Raw genomic sequence first — 27,394 nt, 5'->3', positions numbered from 1 at the left:
TGGCTAAGTAGCGCTGCTGAAAGACCGGAGCTTTGAGAGCTCCTTAATGTGCGAAGATTGAGTTGCTCTTTACCCTCTTGCTGAAAGCTGGGTACCCGTGATTTAATACAAGAGAGTAAGGAGCTAGGCATACTCAGGCAGTCATAAAACTGTCCTTTAGCGTGGCTTATTATGACGCTAATCCCGAGCATGTGGAGAGAGGCAGACGGTCCACGTAGGTTAAAGAGAGGTCTGTCCCAACGGTTTAGAACTCTGACTCCTCTGAGACTCAGTAACACTGGAAAGGACACACACACACACACACACACACACACACACACACACACACACACACACACGCAAAAGGACCACAGAAAAAAAAAGCACACACACAGTCACAAATACACACACAGTGCAGAGCAACGTTTGGAGAGATCTGAATACACTGCAGGGATAAATGCCCTTCACTAATCTCTTTGACACTGTTGCTTCATGTTGATCTAGTTGTCACTTTGGAACAATGATTCTATTCTGGGGAGATATTTAGGACATAACCAGCTATAGGGGAAAGAAGGTGGGGGCCAACCTAAATACATGTAGCCTGACAATGCACCCTAAATTCTACCACTGCTCTGTCGTTCGCTACATACTTTATTTAGTCTGAGGATGCCATCATTGAAGTCATTTCTGGTGACGAGGGGCACGAGGGGAGTTGTACAAAACAAAGTAATTAGGGATTGGATCATCTCTAACCAATCAGAGTATCAACGCCAATGACTAATTTTCAAACCACTGCTTTACCCAAGTGTGTTCTGGCTCTGGCCCAACCTATCGGTTTCTGGACCAATAAGACTGCCCGAATGTGTTCGCATTTGTTGTAGGGTCGGGGAGGTCCTCAGATCCAGACTCATTGCGGAGAAAAAACGAACGTCCGTGGGTGTGGTGTATAGTAAGGTGTATGGGTAGCCAGGCAAAAGAACACTCCCCTTCGTATGGACAGTGTAGCAAAAATTTTACATTCGGCTCTATTCTCCAGCATTTTGGATTTGAGATCAAACGTTTCATGAGAGGACAGTACATAATGTCACCTTTTATTTGAGGTAATTTTATACATATCTGTTTTACCGTTTAGAAATGAAAGCACTTTATGTATCTGGTCCCACCCATGTGAAGAAATCATAGGTATTTGGACATATTTCTTGCACGCAATGACTACATTAAGCTTGTGACTCTACAACCATTTTGTATGCATTTGTTTGTTTTGGTTGTGTTATGTTTTGCCCAATAGTAACTGAACGGTGAATGATGACTGGAGTCATTTTCTTTCTAAGTGAGTAGGTAAGATGTTTCTGAACACTTCTAAATGAATCCTAATAATTCCACGATTAAGAAAAATCATGAATGAACCATGAGTAATGGCGAGTGAGATGCCGTTTAGAGGCTACAACAAAACATGCTAACTTCTCACCATTACCAATAACATGGGAGGTTAGCATTTTCTTTGGGGTATGATCTTTATTCATGATTTCAGGGTATGATTGTCATTATTCATGATTCATTCATGATTATCCGTAATCAAGGTAGAATATGCATTAATGTAAAAGTGTTAAGAAAATATCTATTCTTATTTACAATAACATTTACTAAAAAATTACATAATACATTATTCACCATTCATTTTGGGAAAAACATTATCTGAAACACAACCAAAACAAACTGCATATCCATCCATCGAGTTTGTAGAGTAGACAATGTGTGCTAGGAATATGTGACCAAATACTACACCTTTGACTACTTTAATACAGTATGATTGAAATTTGTCCGAATACTTATGACATCTTCAAATGGGTGGGACTAGATACATAAAGTGTTTGCATTTCTTTAAGGTAATGTATGAAAATACCCTCAAATAAAAGGTGGCATTCTGTACTGCCACTTCATATGAAACATTTGAACTCAAAATGCTGGAGTAAAGAGCGAAATAAAAAAATGTAGCTTCACTGTCCAAATACATACGGAGGTGAGTGCATGTATAACGTTTAATGTTTTTTTGCATTTAGTAAGTCTGTCCCATTGTCTTCTCCAATGAGGCAGCTGTACATCCCCCTCTGGTATTTCTGTTATGCCCCATTCTGTCCCCCTTTCAGACCACTAAACTCAATGTTGAAGCTCACACACGCACAGTCACATGACTTTGCCACATAACTGTACAGACAGCGTAGGGCAGACTGACCAGACAAGAGCACATAACACCCGTAATGACCTTGGCCAGCCAAGTAAACCATACGAGTCATTGGGTAATCATCACTCCAAGGCACCACAATACCTATTCACTGCAACACACACACAGACACACCTAAGCTCCTCTGGTATTTCAACATGGTCATTCCATGCATTCTCCCTATTGAGGCAAATTATTATGATGACAGCTGCTGCTTGTTCTATATCTAGAGTCCGGAGAAAAGCACTTCATTACAGTCAACTAGGGGAAATACAGAGAGAGGGAAGAGAGAGAATTACTGAGACAAAGGGAATGAAAGGGAAATTGTAGAATGAGAAAAAGACACCTAAACAACTAGAGGAAGAGAACAGTAAAGAAATAGAAAGGGAGGAGGGGACTAGGATGAGATTGGCAACCCAAGTATAGTCTTGGCTGTGATAGCCTCAAGGTTAGAGAGGGAGGTTGGTAACGGGAGGTTCAAATCCCAGTGGAAAAAGTGGCCTGGCAACTAGAGGATTGCTGGCATCAATAACTCACATGCCATCTACAGCAACTGTGCCCTTGAGCAAAGCCCTTAATGCCCACACTTCTCCAGGGGCGCCGCTCTGTGGCTGACCCTGTCCTGCTCCCAGTCTGTCATGTTTGTATGTAGTGTCACAGCAAAAATAACAATATCTCTGCAAATTGACAAGAAAAGGTCTGTTATATTCTATTCCATTCTTTGGGGAGCGTTCAGATAGTAAAGCCTGTGTGCACTATCCAAAATTAACATGAAAACCAAACCTTTGAATTGTACCTTAGCTTCCTAGCACTAGAGTTAACCCTTAATTCCAGCGGTTTACTGCTCAAAATGAACTGTCACCAAAGAGGACTAAAAGTGTCAGTCAAAAAGTGTCACTAAATGATCATCCCAGAAACATGCAGTGCTCTGTGATTTTCACATACTTCTTGACTAAACTAAAACAGGCCCTCTTTGGCAATGTATGGGTAGAGGCACTATGGCTCGTGAATCCAAATGTCATGTGTCGTTCAGAAAGTCGGAATGGTTATAGTATCTGTTGCTCTGATGACTTTGGAGATGGTTAGTGTCTTGTGTTTCTATCGCTAGTAACGTAACAGCAACTAGATCCAGTGTTCTTCAAACCTGTTCCTTTAGACCCACAGGGTGTACAAGCTTTTGTTTTAGCCCAGCACCAGCACTCCTGATTCAACTCAAGGGCTTATTGATTAGTTAAATCAGATGTGTTAGTGCTGGGCTGGAACTAAAGCCTGGTCCCCAGAACCAGACTTGACGAACTCGACTCTAGTGAGAATATCGATGATTATTGTCCCTATAATGGTAGCATGGTTAGTGTGATAGTCACAGTTCGACTGGATGACATCATGGTCAGAATATGTGGATAAAACAGCAGCAGCTGTGGATGGGTGACCGGAGGGAATGAGAAGAATGGGAGGGAGGGGAGACACTAGGCACCAGGTTTAACCTCCTGTGGTCAGTATACCACCCTGCATTCAACTGCTGGCTTTCCTCTGAAGCTAAGCAGGGTTGATCCTGGATGGGAGACCAGATGCTGCTGGAAGTGGTGTTGGAGGGCCAGTAGGAGTCACTTTTTCCTTTGGTCTAAAATAAATTATCCCAATGCCCCAGGGAAGTGATTGGGGATATTACCCTGTGTAGGGTGCCGTCTTTCGGATGGGACGTTAAACGGGTGTCCTGACTCTCTGTGGTCACCAAATATTCCATGGCACTTATCTTAAAATTCCCAATCTGGCCCTCATACCATGGTCACCTAGTTTCCCCCAGCTTCAAATTGTCAAATTTCTCCCCTGTAACTATTCCCCAGGTTGTTCCTGTAAATGAGTTCTCAGTCAACTTAACTAGTAAAATATATATATAAACTTGTGTTTTCATAGCACAAGTGTGTTTGCTTTGACATACAGTATGTACTATGAGCAGGTATGAGGCTTTTGGTGCCTTCAAATTTGCTAAATGCTGCATCGCTCCAGGTTCAAAGCTCTTATTTGTAGCCTATTATAACTTTGGGACTTGCTAAAGCATCTGACTAGATCTGACTACCCATGTTTCTCCCCAATTTAGGGTATCCAATTGGTAGTTACAGTCTTGTCTCATCGCTGCATCTCCTGTACGGACTCGGGAGAGGCGAAGGCCGAGAGCCATGCGTCCTCCGAAACACAACCCAACCAAGCCGCACTGCTTCTTGACACAATGCCTGCTTAACCCGGAAGCCAGCCACACCAATGTGCCGGAGGAAACACCTGGTGACCGTGTCAGCGCGCTTGCGCACGGCCCGCCACAGGAGTCACTAGAGCACGATGGGACAAGGCCATCCCTACTGGTCAAACCCTCCCCTAACCCAGACGACACTGTGCCAATTGTGTGCTGCTCCATGGTTCTCCAGGTCGCGGATGGCTGTGACAGAGCCTGGATTCGAACCAGGATCTCTAGTGGCTCAGCTAGCAACTGCGATGCAGTGCTTTAGACCACTGCGCCACTCAGGAGGCCTGACTAGACCAATTCTACACCCTCTGCTGTTGATGATGATGATCACTGGACCAATTCCACAACACCTCTTCGAACTTCTCATAGTTTCCAAAGCAACCCCAACATCTAGGTCATGGCACCAATGTGACCGGCCTGGTGTCAAACCAGGATCGTCCCTGCTCCTCAAGACCATGTTAACCCACGTAACAAATAGCCTAGAAATCACTTCTTGGCGCTAACACAAGTCTTTAGGTCTCAGGAAAGTTTACTTATCTGGAGCTGAGTTGGTAGAAGATGCACCTAACCACTGGTCCAGGGTCAGCTATTTTATTGTCCTCGTAATACTTCATGTAAGACCTAGGAAGAACACAACACACTTACATCTGCGGCCTTCTTGTCCGCAACCTCCAATTTCTCCTGGGCATCCTTCAAGGCCTCAGAGTATTTGTCCAGCTCATCCTCAGTTCCCTTCAGCTTCTTTTGCATCTGCAGCAACTCATCCTCGTGCTGAGAGAGAGAGAGTGAGAGAAGGAGGGAGGGCAAGAAGAGGAAAGAGAGATGGAGAAAGGGCGCGTGAGATTTGCACACCCTTTTCACACTATGGTACTGTGCTGACTCTGTCATTTTCTTTTCACCTTGACCTTTCCAGCAAAGGTTCAAGAAACTACGGTGGATACATAACCAGGCCAGCACAGTAAAGCTCGGCTCATCAGTGTGAAAATAGTATTTGCTAACTGATAGCCTCATAGCCTTGTCCATCTCCATTCATCAAGGCATCTTGACTGTCACCCAAGCCTGGGCTCAAATAGTAGTTTTCTTCTTTAAAATACTTTGAGCATTTGATTGAGCCTTCCTGGGGTGGCACATGGGCCGGTTTTACGCTTTTGAGACTATTCCATTGGCCCCATTGCGCCAGGCAAGTTTTTTTTTAAGTATTTGAAAGAAAACAAATACTATTTGAACCCATCTCTGCAGCTGCCTCACCTGTCCTCTTGTCACAAGTAACCTAAAGCCTGATGACAGGCCTGGCGTGGTTCCACTTCAACGCCATCTAGATATAAATACTCCCTCTGGATGGACAATCACTCACTGAAAGAATCCACCGTCGTATTCCATCCTAGTGTCTAGCCCTTCGCAATTTCTCAGTGGACAGATCACTAGCTAAACCACTCCAGCCTTGACAGACAGCCTGTCTGGCCTTGCTAATGAGAGAAATATGGTCTAATGTTTCTATCAAGTTGTCTTGGCATGGTTTTGAATTTTCCAGTTGCCTTTTTGTTCCTGGACAGAGGTCACTTTGGATTCAGTTAAGTCCAGTTAACTCGGTCCTATTCTTAACCATATCTTAACCTCTAGTATTTATAGTAATGTCATGAACTTGTTACCTAATTTTCAAGAATAATACATTAAATCACTGGAATGTAAAAGAAAACCCTTACAAATAAAAGTTGTATATATATATATATATATATATATATATATATTACACACAAATACAAATCTGTTACAAACACATCTAGAAAAGCAGGTGAGATGACTCTTTTACTAACCAGTATATTGCAATAATATAACATTTCACATCTGTTTGACCAATTACTTCTGAACTTTTAACAATGACAGGCCTAGGGGTTGTAACTGAGTTATATCTAAGCAGATGACTACTACTGACCATTTTCAATAACACAGCCACTTCATGGAAACCTATAAGCCATTTCACCTTTCAAGACATTCCACCTCCCATCCCTGTCCCAGTGGGCAAAATTTGTCATGGGACATTAAAATTAAGGTCTGGTGGTTAATTGGATTTCCACTTGTACAGACAATACAAACAGGGCTCTGGTCAGAAGTAGTGTTATATATAGGGACTAGGGTGCCATTTATGACAAACCCACACGTCTTTTTCTGGTCACTAAAAAGACGTCGGAAAAAACGTCCTTGTACAATAAATATACAACCTGACCATGACGCAAAATAATTTACATAATTGTAACCAGTTTTGCTCCCTAGGGTAGTAGTAGCCTATAGTTAGCTCCTTGACCGCTCAAGGTGTCCATGTCCCTATCCATGATAGAGCCCCCCCCTTCTCTTTAATGTTGTTGGCCCACCTGCTTGCTCCTCTCCTCGGCTGCCTTCTTGTCAGTATCGGCTTGTTCTGCCGCGTCCAGAGCGTTCTCCTTATCCAGCTTCAACATAAGCATCTTCTTCTTGACTGCCTCCATTTTTACGAAGGTTTTTTGGGCTTTTTGACTGAGAAAAGATAGGGGTGGGGGGGTAAAGGGTGCAGGACAGTCAAGTCTGGTCAACTCAGTGGAACAGGAGAGAGAGAGAGGAGGGAGGGAGAAAGATCAGAGGAGAGACCAAACTCATGGATAGATAGAGAACATATATATCCCCAAGTGTAGATGGCCACACCCACAAACATGTACCTCCCACTTTAGCCTTCTGGCTCCACCGAACTCAATCCTTTAAAGCTCCGTTCTTCAGTGATCTGCTGATCCTCCCTCTCCATAATAAAGCAAAGTAGGATGAACTTACCTTGATGTTGCGCTGTTCCCCTGATGGTTAAGGTCAGGTTTGGGGAACGCAAGCGGATTCTAGATCTGTGCATACGGGCAACTTCTACCGGCAGAAAGAAAGCCTGGTCCCCAAGTACCCATCCATTTCACGCTGTCTTCCTATGTCAGCTGTCATTTTCTTTGACATATTTAACATATATTGTATGTTTCCTGCTGTGTGGGCTTTTAGTAATAAAAAGTGAGATGGTGGAAGAGAGAAATATAGAGAAGGACAATGAGAGTGGGGCAGAGGATTAGGCAGATGCTGTCATAAAACAAAATAAACAGTTATATTTCTGTCTTCCAAACACGCATGCATGCACACACACAGGGTTCGAATTACAGTGGTGTCTAGGGGTGCAGGGTAGTGGGCACTCCCATAACAAATCAGGAAACCCCAATAGCATAGCTCTGGGCACACCTTAAATTGTTGAAAATATTAGCTTCAGTGTTTGAAATTACAACCTTGGCAACAAAACCACCAAACAGTAGTACCTTGTCTTATTATCCGTCCAAATTACATATTGGGTTGGTTACCCTATAAGGATTATATAAACAAGGCAGCAATCTATCCTTTGGTTTTTACCTGGCCACTGTCTCCAAATGCTAAAATGTTTCACATTTTTGTCCAAAAACCAATGCAAGTCAATGGCCCCGATATAAGCATGTCCAAATCATCTTAAAAATGTACTTTATTGAACTAAACAATTCATTTTAGACACTTTGGGATCATTTAGACATGAAACGCTAAACATGCTAACAAGGAGAAAGCACTTCATCTCAACAACTTATTCTAAAGAATCATGGCATAGTAAACATTGAGGTCATAAACTTATACTACTTCATAACTCTTATAACAGTTCAGCAACACCTGCTCATGTGCCTGACACTCCTACTGCAAACTCTAACGCTCTTAAACATAAACTTGACAGCCAAAGATAGAGTGACTGAAAGGGAGACGCCATTCCATTTTAATGTTAGGTTAGTTAATGTTAGGTTAAAGGTCAGAGGTTCAGGGGTTAGATCAAGGTGGAAAAGTCAACAACACTTAGGGCCTGATTCAATCAGATCTGCTTTAGCCGACATACACGTCAGATCCCCAAGCAGCTCCCGGCATTATACCTAAAGCGGACATTGGCTGCACAGAGTTGCATTAAAATAAATCCCATGCAGCCGAAGTTCGTACACCAGAGGTGCGAGACTAAATCTACACCTCGATCAGGTTGATAGAATTCCTCATTATTTTGTTTAATGATTTTAATTTGAGCATCATTTTTTCTATTTAGCCTACACTTTCTAGTTCTGAACATTAAACGCGAGTGAGACGGGTGTGGCTTCCTGACAATTACCAAGAGCAGCTGATTTTCCAACTCCAACGCAGTTACACTGGGGAGGCAGGTAGCCTAATGGTTAGAGCGTTGGGCCAGTAACCGAAAGGTTGCTGGAACGAATCCCTGAGCTGACAAGGTAAAAATCTGTCGTTCTGCCCCTGAAAAAGGCATAGGCCGTCACTGTAAATAAGTTTTCTTAACTGACTTGCCTAGTTAAATAAAGGTTACAGCCAAAACATCAGCTATGCGGGTGTCGGCTATTGCCGGTTAACGCTTGACCTGATTGAAAATAGGCCTTAGTTTTGGAGGCTAGAGCTGAGGTCACATCCAAGGTTTCTAACCCTTCTAATAGTTGCCACACTTGTTAAAATGTAAGAACAATTTCAGCCAGTTTGGTTGTACTGTGACCTACCTAAAACTTTACGAATACTATAGTCAGGCGATTATTTAAGTGCAGGAGGAAAATAAAAGACTGACATGGTGGGGAGGAAGGGAAAGAGGTACAGTACAGCTTCCCGGTAACCCCACTCCCCTTGCTCCTCTCCTGGACCACCGGAGCTTGTCTGGGCTTACAGTGCCATGGCATCCCCAACGTTGGGAAATTCTAATGATAAATGGGGTGCAGGCGGGGCGTAAAAGGGCGACCACTATGCCAGCTATGGGATATTTATACATGTTACTTGGCTGACATTGTCCCTAGGATTAGGGAGGGAGGGATAGAAAGAAACAAAGAGGGATAGATAGATTCATAGCTAGAGAGAAAGAGAGAGGTAGTGGACAAGAGTGAGAGGGTTAGCGATGGGAGAACAGGGAGAATACATGTCACATGGTCAACATTGTGTCCAGGTTTAGACTGTGAAAGGGAGGAAGAGGGAGGGAGAAAGAGAAATGAAGAGATGCCGAAGAGAGGGAGATGGAACCTGTCCAGAAACAACTTCTCATGGATATGTGAAACAACTGGACAGGTGAGTCGGGGCTAGGGGCTGTTTCTAGACAGAGCCATAGACTAAGAGAAAACGAGAGTAAGAGGGTCAGAGATGAAGAGAGATGGGAGAGGAAATGAATCCAAAATTGTATAGAGGAAGTAAAAAAGGTTAGAAGGGAAAAGAGATGGAGAAGGGGGAGTTAGTGTGTTGGGGTTTGATAGGTTTGACCTGATGTTTCGGTAGAGGCATTAAGCCATCATGAGGGGTTTAGGGGGAGGTATTTGGGGAAGCGGTGTCAGCCTACAGAGTGTGAGACAGTGGGATACTTGAGCTCAGTCCTTCCCAAAAGACAGCTGCTTTTTTACCACCGAATTTGATTGACATACAAAGGGGATTGTCAAAGTCTGATATGATGAGCTTTGGTATCTATGATTTTGATTGTCTGTACAATGTGCCACTTTAAAGCAGAGATAGATTCAATTACCAGCATGCAGTGGTAATGCTTCAGTTAAGAGCAACTGTCGATAACACTTCTTTGGACCTTTTCATCACAAGGACTACCTAACACTGTCATAATAATGACATACAGATATCAGTCATGACAGCTTATGACAACTGTCACAAACCTTCACTTAGGCATACTTCCAATTAGGATAGGCATAATGCCAACACACTTACCTTAACAGTTTGTGTCAGGGGTATGATCAATTGTGGAAATAAGTCTTCATTACTACACCATTTGTTGTTTTGACAGAGGGCCCAAGTGATGTGGAGCACAAATCAGGAAGATATGACCTTTACACCAGCACAGGGTATAGTAAGAACTTGTCAAAACAAGTGGATATGTCATCGATGCACAACTATGCCTATTGACACTATAACTTTAATATTAAAACAGATGGAGGCAAAACTTTTGGATTTGACATTCATATCTTTAGTATGGCTTTCTGTAAACCGCAATTGAATACAGTAGTTTCCTCATCAAAGACATACACAAAATCATTGCCTTTGTCATTTTCAGCCAAATTTATACACACTCTGCAAGCCAGCAAAATATGGTACAAGAGTCAAATTAACAGATGACAAGAAATTACAACAAGAAGGTGTGAATTAAAGCATTTTAGTTTCAAAACAATGTAAAGGCAAATATAATGGTTGCTCGGCTGTCCGTTGCTCAAAAATAGTCTCCAAAGTCACTGGTTTAGTCCTTAATAGAGAACACTCCATTTTATATTTCCGTGTTGGCAAAAAGTTGAATTCCCCTATCCCTCAAGGCATCTCAAAATGGATGACATGGCGCATTGTCCTAGTTCCATTTTCCAATGTCTTGGCCTTTTGTTTGGAAAGATGAAAACCAAAAGCAATATTGACAGTTTTTGAAATGTTTTATATAGTCGACCAAGTCCACTGGAGTTCAACTTTTAAACTACACTGCTTATATGTAGGTGCACCTGTAGTGATCCATATTGTGATTGCATTCTTTTGTCCATTTAGATAAAACTTTATTTCATTCTCCCTTATTGCCAAGGTTTTTACTTGGTAACTGCATAATTCATTCTGGTAACTACTTGAAATGAAATGCTAACAATTGTCACTTTCCTATATTCGTAACGAAGAATCCCCAAGTAATATACATGTGCCACAAAAGCGACTTACATTACTTTGAGTGCATACATTTAAAGCATATGTATGTGATCCCTGCAGGAAATGAACCCACAAAACCAGTGGGTAAGTAAGTCATTTTGGAATAATAATTATGTCATTATGCTGTTACCATGTGGTTTCTAAATAAAAACATGAGAATTAGGGGAGAGTAAAATACAGTGCTACCTCTACTTCTTATACAGTCACTAATGCTTGAGGTCTTAACTTACCTGCTTAAATAATGAAGGACGGAAGAATAAATAAACAAATCATTAGCATCATAAACAGCATTGAGAATTAGATCACCCTAATTATGGAAATGTAAAGGACTCAAGTGTGTGTGTGTGAGCACAGATGACTGTGTGTGTTTGTGCATGTTTGTGTCTGTGTGTCATATTTTTGTATCTGTGTGTGTCCCAGCACAAACAGCTACCTATATACGTCCGCATCCAACATCCTAATGCACAATAGCAGCTATCCAACCAATGTCATTAATTCAGTATCCCATTCGCCTAAATAGACAAAACCCATCAGATTTGGTTATCCATTTACTGCTTTTATATTTGCTGTCCATTTCTTGCATATTCTTCTTTGGAATATCATCATTGCATTACTCCCTTCCTGTTATTCACGCCACTCTAATAGGCCCTCATTGGTCCAGCATTGATTCCAAAATGGAGCAGTACATATCCAAATAATCCCAAGCAAGAAATCCGAAAAAATATAACGTAAAGTCACATATTGCCACTGGTCGTGTACTGTAAAGCAAAAGCCACAGAACAAATATATAGATCTATATTTGAAAATGAATATGATGCTTCCTTTTTAGTGTAAAAAGAGGAAGACTATTTCAAGTTCAGTTCTCTTCGGCCTATTTTTGAGAGTAGGGGAGGTGGGGTCCGGTCTTTGTTTCTGGAGGGTCATTAGCAATGTGACACGTCAGGCTCTCGTGGTAGTTCTGCTGTGGCTTCGCTCTCCTCTGGAATGTCCTGAAGATCTGAGTAAAGAGACAATTAGCCAATTAACAATTTACAAGTTGCAAAAAAACGCATGGCCTTTATTATAATTGCCATAGATAGTTGTTAATCACATACTCTATAGAATAGTGGCAAACAGGTTATTTTCATACAAACGTGAAGGGTACTGTACTCCCTTTTGTTTCGTTGGGCTGCAGATCATTGGTGTAGTGCTTCCTTTTCTGGCACATACGTTAATATGCTTTTTAGCATTAGTCATTTTGGATGCTAGCCCCTCTCTTAATTTCAGCTATATATATATATATATATATATATATATTTTATTCAATTGTGTTGAGTAGAGACACCAGCACTGTAATGTCTCATCAGGGAGTATAAGTGAGCTGAGTACTAGGTCTGGAAAGACATCGCCACCCACACACCTAACACTGACAGAAGCAGAGGGATGTGAGGTGTTCGCACGCGCACACGCACACAGAGAGAACATGAGGTGAGAAGGGCAGCGATGGTGTGTGTGTGTGCCAGAAAGAGAGTTTGTGCCTCATCACAAAATCGATGTGTTATATAAAACTGTGTGTGGGCTTGCATTAGCATTATTGAGAGGACAGAGGTGAGCTCATCTCTGCTAAAGCACATCTCTGTATAATGATTCTGCAGTGGGGATATCCCCTCTAGGGAATGTTATATTTCTTTAAATTGTGTATAATGTTGCTTTTTGCTGTTAGAACATAATTACCCAGTTCTGAAAGCCCTGACATGAACAACACTAAAGCATCGTTGAAGGCAGGCCTTAGGGAGCCTGGCCCGCCCTACCATAGAATACCTCCTGGCCCGTCCAAAGAAAATGTATGGTTGAATGAAATGTACAGTATCTAAATTAGATATATATTTAAGTATTTGTTATTTGAATTTGCTATAACAGACTTATGATATACAGTGAGGGAAAAAGTATTTGATCCCCTGCTGATTTTGTACGTTTGCCCACTCACAAAGAAATGATCATTCTATAATTTTAATAGTAGGTTTATTTGAACAGTGTGAGACAGAATAACAACAACAAAATCCAGAAAAACGCATGTCAAAAATGTTATAAATTGATTTGCATTTTAATGAGGGAAATAAGTATTTGACCCCCTCTCAATCAGAAAGATTTCTGGCTCCCAGGTTGTCTTTTATACAGGTAACGAGCTGAGATTAGGAGCACACTCTTAAAGGGAGTGCTCCTAATCTCAGCTTGTTACCTGTATAAAAGACACCTGTCCACAGAAGCAATCAATCAAATCAGATTCCAAACTCTCCACCATGGCCAAGACCAAAGAGCTCTCCAAGGATGTCAGGGACAAGATTGTAGACCTACACAAGGCTGGAATGGGCTACAAGACCATCGCCAAGCAGCTTGGTGAGAAGGTGACAACAGATGGTGCGATTATTCGCAAATGGAAGAAACACAAAAGAACTGTCAATCTCCCTCAGCCTGGGACTCCATGCAAGATCTCACCTCGTGGTGTTGCAAAGATCATGAGAACGGTGAGGAATCAGCCCAGAACTACACGGGAGGATCTTGTCAATGATCTCAAGGCAGCTGGGACCATAGTCACCAAGAAAACAATTGGTAACACACTACGCCGTGAAGGACTGAAATCCTGCTGTGCCTGCAAGGTTCCCCTGCTCAAGAAAGCACATATACATGCCCGTCTGAAGTTTTCCAATGAACATCTGAATGATTCAGAGGACAACTGGGTGAAATTGTTGTGGTCAGATGAGACCAAAATGGAGCTCTTTGGCATCAACTCAACTCGCCGTGTTTGGAGGAGGAGGAATGCTGCCTATGACCCCAAGAACACCATCCCCACCGTCAAACATGGAGGTGGAAACATTATGCTTTGGGGGTGTTTTTCTGCTAAGGGGACAGGACAACTTCACCGCATCAAAGGGACGATGGACGGGGCCATGTACCATCAAATTTTGGGTGAGAACCTCCTTCCCTCAGCCAGGGCATTGAAAATGGGTCGTTTGTGGGTATTCCAGCATGACAATGATCCAAATCACACGGCCAAGGCAACAAAGGAATGGCTCAAGAAGAAGCACATTAAGGTCCTGGAGTGGCCTAGCCAGTCTCCAGACCTTAATCCCATAGAAAATCTGTGGAGGGAGCTGATGGTTCGAGTTGCCAAACGTCAGCCTCGAAACCTTAATGACTTGGAGAAGATCTGCAAAGAGGACTGGGACAAAATCCCTCCTGAGATGTGTGCAAACCCGGTGGCCAACTACAAGAAATGTCTGACCTCTGATTGCCAACAAGGGTTTTGCCACCAAGTACTAAGTCATGTTTTGCAGAGGGGTCAAATACTTATTTCCCTCATTAAAATGCAAATCATTTTATAACATTTTTGACATGCGTTTTTCAGGATTTTTTTGTTGTTATTCTGTCTCTCACTGTTCAAATAAACCTACCATTAAAATTATAGATTGATCATTTCTTTGTCAGTGGGCAAACGTACAAAATCAGCAGGGGATCAAATACTTTTTTCCCTCACTGTATAGCCCATTTCCCGAAAATATTTTATGTTAAATTAAATATGGCTCAAGTAATTATGACTGACAGTTTAAGACCCATCATAAATGCATTATGAAGCCACGTCTCATTTTCCCATTTCACATTAATAGTGGGTGGAGCGTTAGGTAAACAACAATGCGCCTCAGTGGTCAGTAGAGCTGGCTACCATCAACATGGATATTAGACATTGGTTTAAAAAGAATGCATCATCTGCTACAAACGCTACTCGTTGAAATCACTGCTACAGTTGCTGCCGATCATGGCAATGCCGGGCATCATCGGATGCATTCACTTCAAAGTATTCATACACCTTGACTTATTCCACATTTTGTTGTGTTACAGCCTGAATTCAAAATAGATGATAAAAAAAAAATACACCATAATGATAAAGTGAAAACAGATTTTAGACATTTTTTGCAAATGTATTGTAAATTAAATACAGAAATATTGAATTTACATAAATATGACTGGGTGTATTGCTACACCGTTCAAAGTGTAATAACTTCACCATGCTCAAAGGAATATTCAATGCCTGCTTTTTATTACATTTTTACCCATCTACCAATAGGTGCCGTTCTTTGAGGCATTGGAAAACATCCCTGGTCTTTGTAGTTGAATCTGTGTTTGAAATTCACTGCTCAACTGGGGGACCTTACAGATATTTGCATGTGTGGGGTACAGAGATGAGTCCATAATGTGACTTGTTCAGCACATTTATACTCCTGAAATAATTTAGGCTTGCCATAACAAAGGGGTTGAATACTTATTGACTCAAGACATATCAGCTTTTAAATTTTAATCAACAAATTCACTTTGGCATTATGGGGTATTGTGTGTTGGCCAGTGACAAAACATCTCAATTTAATCAATTTTAAATTCAGGTTGTGTAACAACAGAATGTAGAAAAAAAATCAAGGGGTGTGAATGTCATGAGATCTTTCCATTTCTTGCACACCTCTTCCACTGACCTGCAGCCAAGCTCCCCACTCTACTCATCTACTTTACTACTTCCAGGTTTAGTTCTTTTCCCCTGTTTGTAGCGTTGCTATTCAATTTAACTGTTAGAATTTCTATATGTTTTTTATACAGCTCTACAGTCTTATTTCAGTATCTGAAAAGTTTACTTTTATTTTCTGGGCTTCCATTGCGCCAAATATATATATTATATATTTACTTTTGTAAACTGATTGAAGGTAAGCAATGAGCGCTGCCTAGCAACAGTCACTATGAATCTTCTAATCTCATGAATGAGCGCTGCTTACGTCGGATTTAGCTACGAATAGTCTTATTTTTGGTTAGTGCAACAGGTGTAAATTCTGATCACAACGTCGGATGTAGCTACGCCCGATCTACCATTTATGACCAACTTTTTTACAAAGGCTGGTGCAACCGGCCCCTGGTGCCAAAATGTTACTGCAGTGTGTCAGCCAATTAGAGGTTTCTCCTATTCATCTAAGGCAAAGATACTTATAGGTTTCCGCATTCATCGGTGTCTGGTGTTAGCTAGTAACTGGCTAGCTAGGTTTTCAGCCAGCATGGAACAAAAGAGGGGGAAGGGTTGCCCAAAACTCATCTTATTATATCAAGAGACATGCCAAACGTAAGATTTACACACCTCGGGGACTCTCCGAGCGCGGTGACGCTTTGGCCTCCTCCTCCTCATCTGACGTCACCTCCACATCACTGCCATCCTGATGCCCCTCTGAATGCTCAATTGACTCTTGGATGGCCAATTTGGTGTCCGCGTTGGTTTCACATGCGTTACGAAGGGGTGGAACCTAGGCAAGATGACAAGTGTTAAGTGGAACGACAAACCAAATGAAATTGTAACGCCTACGGACAATTAATTTCTATATTTGGCTAATGTATTACCTATATTAACTCAACTCAGTTGATTGAGAGCATATTCCCATCTTTCAGATTCTCATCTACAACAATGAGCTGGCTAAGAATCAGTGCATCCCCCTTTAGTTAAGCTAAGTGCAACTACCCACAGTGCCAATGAGTAGCTCTACCTGCTCTGAGCCTGCAGGTCCCACACTGTCAAACGCGGTGGTACTGTGGGCCTTCATGTCACGGACCTGCCTCTCCAGCTGGGCGCGGGCTTTTTCGCTATCCCTCAGGCGGCCATCGGCTCCCCGCAGCCTACCCAGCTCCTCCTGCAGGAGGCTGTGCTGCCTCTGGAGCAGGGCCAGCTCCCCAATGGCCGCCCCCGTGCTGGCCTCGGCCATGCCTGCGTCACGTGACAGGGAGCGCCACACCCGTCCGGTGGGCGTGGTCGGGGCATCAACTGGCGGGCCATCAGAGCGCAGGCAGAGCTCCAGGATGGAGTCCTGCTTGATCACAGTGCCCTGGGAGAGGAGAACGAGAGTAAGTTAGAAGGGAATGAAGGGAGATATGAGGAGACTGGTCCATGTGACAGGGGTTTGAGAAACAGCTTCTATCTCCAGGCCATCAGACAGTTAAACAGTCACCACTAGACGGCCTCCGCCCTGAACTTAGTCACTGTTCTAGCCGGCTACCACCCGGTACTCTACCCTGCACCTTAGAGACTACTGGTCACTTTAATAATGTTTACATACCATTTCATCCACTTTATATGAATATACTGTATTATAGTCATGGCTAATCCTACATAAAAGTAATTAAAAAAAAAAAATCTGGATACATTTATAGATGCCACAATATAAAATACATTTATTTTGTTAACTGTGAGATAATGGAAGGAAAATAATACATTACTATTCAAGCAGATTAAAACAAGCAGAAACCTAAGCAGGTCTACTGTAACTAACTAAATTCTACATCAGTTGGTACATCCTACTGTAAACTCCACAGTAAATATATGGGAGACCTGGGTCAAACATTATGTCAAATATGCTGAAATACTTGAGCTTCTCGGTACATTAAAACAAATGAAATAGTCCAGAAAATGCAAACTCAGCTAAATAAAGATTATTTGACAATTGTATTTGACTCAGGTCTGGTACAACGAGATGCATCCACTGACCTGGAGGGCATGAAGGTGGGCACTAAGGTTGACCAGCCTCTGATACACTTCCTGAAAAACACACCATCAGTGAATACAATAAATATTATGCCAACACAATCAAGAGCAAATAACAACACCATTACTCATGCTAATAGGCTATATACAGTGGGGGGGGGAAAGTATTTGATCCCCTGCTGATTTTGTATGTTTGCCCACTGACAAAGAAATGATCAGTCTATAATTTTAATAGTAGGTTCATTTGAACAGTGAGAGACAGAATAACAACAAAAAAATCCAGAGAAACGCATGTCAAAAATGTTATAAAATGATTTGCATTTTAATGAGGGAAATAAGTATTTGACCCCTCTGCAAAACATGACTTAGTACTTGGTGGCAAAACCCTTGTTGGCAATCAGAGGTCAGACGTTTCTTGTAGTTGGCCACCGGGTTTGCACACATCTCAGGAGGGATTTTGTCCCACTCCTCTTTGCAGATCTTCTCCAAGTCATTAAGGTTTCGAAGCTGACGTTTGGCAACTCGAACCTTCAGCTCCCTCCACAGATTTTCTATGGGATTATGGTCTGGAGACTGGCTAGGCCACTCCAGGACCTTAATGTGCTTCTTCTTGAGCCATTCCTTTGTTGCCTTGGCCGTGTGTTTTGGGTCATTGTCATGCTGGAATACCCATCCACGACCCATTTTCAATGCCCTGGCTGAGGGAAGGAGGTTCTCACCCAAGATTTGACAGTACATGGCCCCGTCAAATGATGCGGTGAAGTTGTCCTGTCCCCTTAGCAGAAAAACACCCCCAAAGCATAATGTTTCCACCTCCATGTTTGACGGTGGAGATGGTGTTATTGGTTCATAGGCAGCATTCCTCCTCCTCCAAACACGGCGAGTTGAGTTGATGTCAAAGAGCTCCATTTTGGTCTCATCTGACCACAACACTTTCACCAGTTGTCCTCTGAGTCATTCAGATGTTCATTGGCAAACTTCAGATGGGCATGTATATGTATTCTTGATCAGGGGGACGTTGCGGGCACAGCAGGATTTCAGTCCTTCACGGCGTAGTGTGTTACCAATTGTTTTCTTGGTGACTATGGTCCCAGCTGCCTTGAGATCATTGACAAGATCCTCCCGTGTAGTTCTGGGCTGATTCCTCACCGTTCTCATGATCATTGCAACTCCACGAGGTGAGATCTTGCATGGAGCCCCAGGCCGAGGGAGATTGACAGTTCTTTTGTTTCTCTTCCATTTGCGAATAATCGCACCAAATGTTGTCACCTTCTCACCAAGCTGCTTGGCGATGGTCTTGTAGTCCATTCCAGCCTTGTGTAGGTCTACAATCTTGTCTCTGACATCCTTGGAGAGCTCTTTGGTCTTGGCCATGGTGGAGAGTTTGGAATCTGATTTGATTGATTGCTTCTGTGGACAGGTGTCTTTTATACAGGTAACAAACTGAGATTAGGAGCACTCCCTTTAAGAGTGTGCTCCTAATCTCAGCTCGTTACCTGTATAAAAGACACCTGGGAGCCAGAAATCTTTCTGATTGAGATGGGGTCAAATACTTATTTCACTCATTAAAATGCAAAACAATTCATAACATTTTTTACATGCATTTTTCTGGATTTTTTGTTGTTATTCTGTCTCTCACTGTTCAAATAAACCTACCATTAAAATTATAGACTGATCCTTTGTCAGTGGGCAAATGCACAAAATCAGCAGGGGATCAAATACTTTCCCCCCCACTGTAGACATACACACACAAAATAAAACAAACACAACCTCCCGCCATCTCCAGCCAAATATTTCAGTGGGTTCTCTTAGCTAGTTAGCCATGTACGGATAAAGTGACAGTAGTTCTTTATGAAATTGAGTGAACATTTACTACTGTACCTCGGTTGAGGGCCTATCTCCAGCCTGATTCCCATTCCAGTCCTGGGAAATTTGAAATATTATACACTTAAATCAACACTATATTTGACAATTGTTGTGAATAAACTATTGTTTATTCAAAACATGATATAGAAAGCAATATCAGATGAATTGGTGTAAGAATAAATTAAATAAACCAAACACCAATTAATGCCACACAGCTAAACTGAGAAGTGTTTCATGCAAACATAATACAGTAAACTAAAATACTTTTAAACAAAAATATCTGTATGATCCTCATATCACTTGGTTTCGGTCTTTTGAAATTCAAAATTCCATTAAATGAAGCAAATGACTCACTGATAGATTATAGAATTGCTTCATATCACAATAGAAATTCCATTCCTTTGATGGAGGTGAAAAATGTTTAACAAACTATACTGAACAAAAACAAAACGCAACAATTTTAAAGATTTCACAGAGTTACAGTTCATATATGGAAATCAGTCAATGAAAATAAATTCATTAGGCCCTAATCTATGGATTTCAAATGACTGGGAATACAGATATGCATCTGTTGGTCACAGATACCTTAAAAAAAAGGTAGGGGTGTGGATCAGAAAACCAGTTAGTATCTGGTGTGACCACCATTTGCCTCATGCAGCGCAACACATCTCCTTCACATATAGTTGATCTGGCTGTTGATTATGGCCTATGGAATGTTATCCCACTCCTATTCAATGGCTGTGCGAAGTTTCTGGATATTGGCGGGAACTGGAACATGCTGTCGTACACGTCGATCCAGAGCATCCCAAACATGCTCAATCGGGGACATGTCTGGTGTCTATGCAGGCCATGGAAGAACTGTGACATTTTCAGTTTTGTTTCAGAACATGAAATTATCTGGAATGAGCTCTGGTGGACATTCCTGCAGTCAGCATGCCAATTGCACGCTCCCTCAAAACTTGAGACATCGGTGGCATTTTAGGGTGGCCTTATATTTATTGTCCCCAGCACAAGGTGCACCTGTGTAATGATCATGCTATTTAATCAGCTTCTTGATATGCCACACCTGTCAGGTGGATGGATTATCTTGGCAAAGGAGAAATGCTCACTAACAAGGATGTAAACAAATTTGTCCACAACATTTGAGAGAAATACGCTTTTTGTGCATATGAAATATTTTATTTCAGTTCATGAAACCAACACATTACATGTTGCGTTTATATTTTTGTTCAGTGTACTTTTCAACTTTTGCAATTAATTAATATTTCTCTAAGTAAACCAGTAGGGCTTCATTGTGAAACGTTCCTATTATTGTCATGACATTTCAGAATAGAGTTGTCAAACAGGCTTCATAAAAGAATGGTGATTGGAAAAATGGATGTTGCCATGGATACTCCAAGGCACTGTTTGAAACAGAGCTGTCAAGCTATAATAACTCGGAGAGCAGAAGACTCAGATAACAGAAGCCTTCACTTGAAACTCCAAAGCATTAGTCATGTTCATTAGGCACCAAACAGAAATTGGACTGAAACAGAGGGACTACACGGACAATTTTTGTTATCCATTGTAAATGCCCTAATGCAGTGGTTCCCGAACTTTTTCCACTTGGGCCAGGGATCTAGACTAACGTTTTCCACAGGTGACACTAGTGCTACTAACTTTTTCAGTTGATGGCATCGGCACATGATTTGGTCGCACCAATAATGACCTGACCCGTGTCCCATAATGTACCTGTATTCCATACAGAACCAGGCTAATAATGACTAGCCACCTTTTAAAGTAGGATGCTCTTGCAGGGTTTGACATTCAGGTAAATTTGCTTGTGGCACATTGGGCCGGTGCCAACTAAAAGCTACTGGCCCGGGAAAGCGGATGATGCGCAAATCCTTTAAAATGTTATATTTAATTTGCGGCCTGAGCAAGTAGCCTATAATGACCTACACAAAATTACATTTGAACTTGACAATATCAGATTTACATTGCGCACCAAACGATCAACCTTAAAAAGAGTAATTGTTAGTGATTTTGCACAGTCACAGTTGTAGAGCCCTGGTAAATTCTGTTTTCCCAGTTAGATTTTTCCCGGTTTCAGAGTTTTTCCAGAGAGTGGAGTTGCCCTTTAATTAAATTTCACATCTAGAGACCATTGTGTTTGGCTAGTGGGTTTTTTGTACTATACAATGTACAGTAATGGATTCATGTGATGGCAGAGTTTGAAAAATAAATGCCCCGTAATTGATACAAATCATCATGATATCATTCTGCCAGGTAGGCCTACCTTGCAGTCAACATTTCATTGGGAAGGTTTTTTAGGAAAGCCTTTGGAAATGTTCATTCAAACAGCTCATGATGACTTGCGCATCGCAAAGATTCAAACAAAACTTCGGACTAAACTTTTTGAATATGTTTCAAGCAGACCACCATAATACCTCTGCCCAAGAACGCCAATGTAACCTGTCTAAATGACAATTTTATTTATTTATTTTTACCTTTATTTAACTAGGCAAGTCTGTTAACCTGTTGGGGCTAGGGGGCATTATTTTCACGGCCGGATAAAAACATACCCGATTTAAACTAGTTACTACTCTTGCCCAGAAACGAGAATATGCATATAATTAGTATATTTGGATAGAAAACACTCTAAAGTTTCTAAAACTGTTTGAATGGTGTCTCTGAGTATAACAGAACTCATATGGCAGGCCAAAACCTGAGAAGATTCCATACAGGAAGTGCCCTGTCTGACAATTTGTTGTCCTTCTGTTGCATCTCTATCGAAAATACAGCATCTGTGCTGTAACGTGACACTTTCTAAGGCTTCCATTGGCTCTCTAAAGCCGCCAGAAAGTGGAATGGGGTGTCTGCTGTCTCTGGGCAAAGTACAGCAGCTCTGTTTGTGAGTGGTCAGCCTGAGGACAGTGAGACTGAGATGCGCGTTCACGAGACTTCTCAATTTTTTTTCTTTCAGCCTTTGAATGAATACAACGTTGCCCGGTTGGAATATTATCGCTATTTTACGAGAAAAATTGCATAAAAATTGATTTTAAACAGCGTTTGACATGCTTCTAAGTATGGTAATGGAATATTTTGAAATTCTTTGTCACAAAATGCGTTCGCGCGTTACCCTTCGGATAGTGACCTGAACGCACGAACAAAACAGAGGTATTTGGATAGAACTATGGATTATTTGGAACCAAAACAACATTTGTTGTTGAAGTAGAAGTCCTGGGAGTGCATTCTGACGAAGAACAGCAATGGTAATCCAATTTTTCTAATAGTAATTCTGAGTTCAGTGAGCCCCAAACTTGGTGGGTGTCAAATTAGCTAGCCTGTGATGGCCGAGTTATGTACTCAGAATATTGCTAAATGTGCTTTCGCCGAAAAGCTATTTTAAAATCTGACATAGCTTTTGCATAAAGGAGTTCTGTATCTATAATTCTTAAAATAATTGTTATGTATTTTGTCAACGTTTATCATGAGTAATTTAGTAAATTCACCGGAAGTTTTCGGTGGGTATGCTAGTTCTGAACATCACATGTTAATGTAAAAAGCTGTTTTTTTATATAAATATGAACTTGATTGAACAAAACATGCATGTATTGTATAACATAATGTCCTAGGAGTGTCATCTGATGAAGATCATCAAAGGTTAGTGCTGCATTTAGCTGTGGTTTTGGTTTTTGTGACATGTATGCTTGCTTTGAAAATGGCTGTGTGATTATTTTTGGCAGGGTACTCTCCTGACATAATCTAATGTTTTGCTTTCGCTGTAAAGCCTTTTTGAAATCGGACAATGTGGTTAGATTAACGAGAGTCTTGTCTTTAAAATGGTGTAAAATAGTCATATGTTTGAGAAATTGAAGTTATAGCATTTTTGAGGTATTTGCATTTCGCGTCACACGATTCCACTGGCTGTTGACTAGGGTGGGACGTTTGCCCATAGAAGTTAAGAACAAATTCTTATTTTCAATGACGGCCTAGGAACAGTGGGTTATAACTGCCTTGTTCAGGGGCAGAACGGCAGATTTGTACCTTGTCAGCTCGGGGATTCGATCTTGCAACCTTTCCGTTACTAGTCCAATGCTTTAACCACTAGGCTACGCTGCCACCCCTATTGCCCCGTAGCACTCACATCTGTAGCCATGAAATGCTTTGAAAGGCTGGTCATGGCTCACATCAACACCATCACTTCGATTCACACACCGCCCCAACAGATCCAAAGATGACGCAATCTCTATTGCCCTCCCCCACCTGGACAAAAGGAATACCTACATGAGAATTCTGTTCATTAACTACAGCTCAGCGTTCAACACCATAGTGCCCTCCAAGCTAAGGACCCTGGGATTAAACACCTCCCTCTGCAACTGGATCCTGGACTTCCTGATGGGATGTCCCCAGGTGGTGAGGGTAAGCAACAACACATGCGCCACGCTGACCCTCAACACGGGGCCCGTCTGGTGTGCATGCTTAGTCCCCTCCTGTACTCCCTGTTCAGCCCTGACTGCATGGCTACGCACGACTCCAACACCATCATTAAGTTTGCCGACGACACGACGGTGATAGGCCTGATCACAGACGACGATGAGATAGCCAATAGGGAGGTCAGAGACCTTGCAGTGTGGTTCCAGGACAACAACCTCTCCCTCAACGTCAGCAAGACAACAGGAGCTGATCGTGGACTACAGGAAATGGAGGGGCGATCCCACCCCAATTGACAAGTGCTGTAGTGGAGCAGGTCTAGAGCTTCAAGTTCCTCAGGGTCCACATCACTAAGGAATTATCAAGGCTCACAAACACCAACACAGTAGTGAAGAGGGCATGACAATGCCTCTTCCCCTCAGGAGGCTGAAAAGACTTGGCATGGGCCCTCAAAAAGTTCTAGAGCTGCACCTTTGAGAGCTTGACTGGATGCTTCACTGCTTGGTATGGCAACTGATTGGCATCCGAAAGCAAGGCGCTACAGAGGGTAGTGAGTACGGCCGAGCTCCCTGCCATCCAGAACATCTATACCAAGCGGTGTCAGAGGAAGGCCCAAAACATTTTCAAAGACTCCAGCCACCCATGTCATAGACTGTTCTCTGCTACCGCAAGGCCAGCGTTACCGATACACCAAGTCTGGAACTAACAGGACCCTGAACAGCTTCTACCCCTAAGCCATACTGCTAAATAGTTAGTTAATTAGTTAACCAATAGCTTCCCAGACTATCTGCATTGACATCATTGACCACTGCTGTTACTGTTTATTATCTATCCTGCTGGCTAGTCACTATCCCTACCTGGATGTACACATCTACCTTAATTACCTCATAACCCTGCACATTGACTTGGTACTGGTACCCTGTGTATAAAGCCAAGTCATTGTGTATTTATTCCTCGTGTTATTATTTTTCTACTATTTATCTTTTTTCTCTCCGCATTTTTGGGAAGGGCCCGTAAGTAAGCAAGCATTTCACTGTTAGTCTACACCTTGATTTGATTCCCACATGTGAACCATGCTCACAATGAGTAATCTTGCCTGGGACCTGAAGAATTCTGTTAGCGTCCCGAGCTAAGGACTTGGCTTAGCTAAAACATTATTGTGGCGCATGGGATACCTTGGTTCTAAGCCTGGTAGACCACACTAAATGACCATGCTATTATTATTATTATAATATAATCATTATTATTAAGACCTTTACCTTTGCTGCTGGGCACCCGTGCATTCCGTTGAGAACCACCTCCTGGCCATCTACAAACAAACAACAGTCATCAATAGTCATTGCTCAAAGTGCTATGGAGACTAGACTACTATAAGCCTTGTCAATTAATGGCACAGAGGAGTAACTCACTGATCACTAGTGCTCCCGTGTGGTTCGGGTGACCGTTGAAACTGCAGGGCAGAGGCACTGCAAAGGTGGAGCCCAGCAGTAGCTCACTCAGCCTATCCACTGGGAGACACAAATGGAGACAATACAGCATCAGTGCCTTAACAAAATGTATGGTGCATTCATTTCAGCTCACCTGTGACAGGGTGGGTCGAGTTCACATTTTAGACCATTCCATTGGGCCTAAAGTCACATCTCCGCCCACATGGACAAGATATGGAAGAATCTAACAAAGTAATACAGATGGCAGCAAATACACAAACAAGATTAATACAAAAAGAATCATGAATATTTAAACAAGAATCTTGTATGGCAGAAGAAGAGTATTTGTACAAAAATCTAATAAGTAATCTAATAAGTATTTTAAGATTATCTTGATAGCACATTGGTAGTATTCAGTGACAAATATCAAAACTAAGCAGGGCTTGGTTAGAACCCTGGATGGGGGACCAAAGGGATAGCTGTAGGTAAATCAACTGTCCAGTAGGAGGTGCTGCCCAGCCTATTGCTTTTTTAACCATGGAAACTCATACCTGAAAATGTATATTAAAATAAACATTTCTGATAGTAATTATCATGATTTTTTATATATTGACTTATAAAAACAATGTGAAACCTACTATAATGGTTAGAACATACACTTTTCTTATAATAATTGTTGTTGCTCATACGTTTCCCAATTTTGTTGTAGCTCTAAACTAGCTCACCTGATTCATCTATTCAAGGCCTTGATGATCAGTGACGAGTTGAATCTGGTGTGCTAGCTCTGGAATAGATAAAATACATGGAAAAGCTGGGGGTCCCCGGGCAGAGGTTTGAGAACCACTAACATAAGGCAAAACATATCAAAATCTTACCAGATACTTAGATTTTTTGTACAAATGACTTTCTTCTGCCATACAAGATGAGATGTTTATGATTCTTTTCCATATGGGCGGGCAAAAACAAATATGTTATCCATTTTAAATGCAGGCTTTAACAACACAATGTGGACTAAGTCAAGGGGTATGAATACTTTCTGAAGGCACTGTACAAGGCTTTGAAAAATAAGTTCCTTCTCCGAGGACAATTAAATGTATCTATAATTGTTCAGACAGTACACAATTCAAATGTCTGTTTGACGGTTCCAAGTAAAGTAAAACCGTAATGTAAGCAAACCAATGGCCTTCTATGGAGGGAACTTTGAAGTCAGTCATCTGAAATGTATGGTATGTTTGGCAACTGAGCCACCACCTGGCAGCTATTTTGTGCCAACACATTACACATGCATCTGTTGAATAATGAGGAAAGTAATAGCAACAGTTGATTGCCAAGTACAACCGTGAACATGGCAACTTTGAAGTATCGTTGAAGTCAGTTAACACTAGAACCGTTAAAGCAGTCATTTGAACTGCTCATGAATTTATTTATTCTTAACTTCTATGGGCTAGGTGGGACGCTTGCGTCCCACCTACTCAACAGCCAGTGTAATCCCGTGGCGCGTTATTCAAATACCTTAGAAATGCTATTACTTCAATTTCTCAAACATATGACTATTTTACACCATTTTAAAGACAAGACTCTCGGTAATCTAACCACACTGTCCGATTTCAAAAAGGCTTTACAACGAAAGCAAAACATTAGATTATGTCAGCAGAGTACCCAGCCAGAAATAATCAGACACCCATTTTTCAAGCTAGCATATAATGTCACATAAACCCAAACCACAGCTAAATGCAGCACTAACCTTTGATGATCTTCATCAGATGACAATCCTAGTACATTATGTTATACAACACATGCATGTTTTGTTCAATCAAGTTCATATTTATATCAAAAACCAGCTTTTTACATTAGCATGTGACTAGCATGTGACTAGCATTCCCACCGAACACTGCCGGTGAATTTACTAAATTACTCACGATAAACGTTAAGAAAACACTCAAGTTTCTAAAACTGTTTGAATGATGTCTGTGAGTATAACAAAA

At 41.7% G+C, this 27,394-nt stretch overlaps 2 protein-coding genes across 7 annotated transcripts in view; both read right to left on the bottom strand.

Annotated features, from left to right (window-relative positions):
• LOC106570192 (tropomyosin alpha-3 chain) overlaps positions 1–7,085 on the bottom strand; it is a 35,578-nt gene extending 28,493 nt beyond the window's left edge. For 3 of the 4 annotated variants that reach the window (XM_014142249.2, XM_014142247.2, XM_014142246.2), the window contains exons 1-2: positions 6,809–7,067; positions 5,085–5,210 (exon numbers count right to left, since the gene is read on the bottom strand). In XM_014142249.2, coding sequence (XP_013997724.1) covers positions 5,085–5,210; positions 6,809–6,922 — 240 coding nt within the window. In that variant the 5' untranslated portion in view covers positions 6,923–7,067. Of the gene's footprint in view, positions 1–5,084; positions 5,211–6,808 lie in introns of all 4 variants that reach the window. The other variant, XM_014142245.2, reaches the window with a different exon arrangement.
• Positions 7,086–10,433: 3,348 nt separating this feature from the next.
• arhgef2a (Rho guanine nucleotide exchange factor (GEF) 2a) overlaps positions 10,434–27,394 on the bottom strand; it is a 73,866-nt gene continuing 56,905 nt past the window's right edge. For all 3 annotated transcript variants that reach the window (XM_014142254.2, XM_014142257.2, XM_014142255.2), the window contains 7 exons: positions 25,392–25,490; positions 25,242–25,291; positions 19,582–19,623; positions 17,704–17,754; positions 16,709–17,044; positions 16,309–16,471; positions 10,434–12,156 (listed from right to left, as the gene is read on the bottom strand). In XM_014142254.2, the coding sequence (XP_013997729.1) occupies positions 12,083–12,156; positions 16,309–16,471; positions 16,709–17,044; positions 17,704–17,754; positions 19,582–19,623; positions 25,242–25,291; positions 25,392–25,490 (815 nt within the window). In that variant the 3' untranslated portion in view covers positions 10,434–12,082. The remainder of the gene's footprint in view (positions 12,157–16,308; positions 16,472–16,708; positions 17,045–17,703; positions 17,755–19,581; positions 19,624–25,241; positions 25,292–25,391; positions 25,491–27,394) is intronic.

Source organism: Salmo salar, chromosome ssa14 (assembly GCF_905237065.1).
Source record: "Salmo salar chromosome ssa14, Ssal_v3.1, whole genome shotgun sequence".
NCBI classification, from domain to species: Eukaryota; Metazoa; Chordata; class Actinopteri; order Salmoniformes; family Salmonidae; genus Salmo; species Salmo salar.
This window is presented reverse-complemented; position numbering and strand designations above follow the sequence as displayed.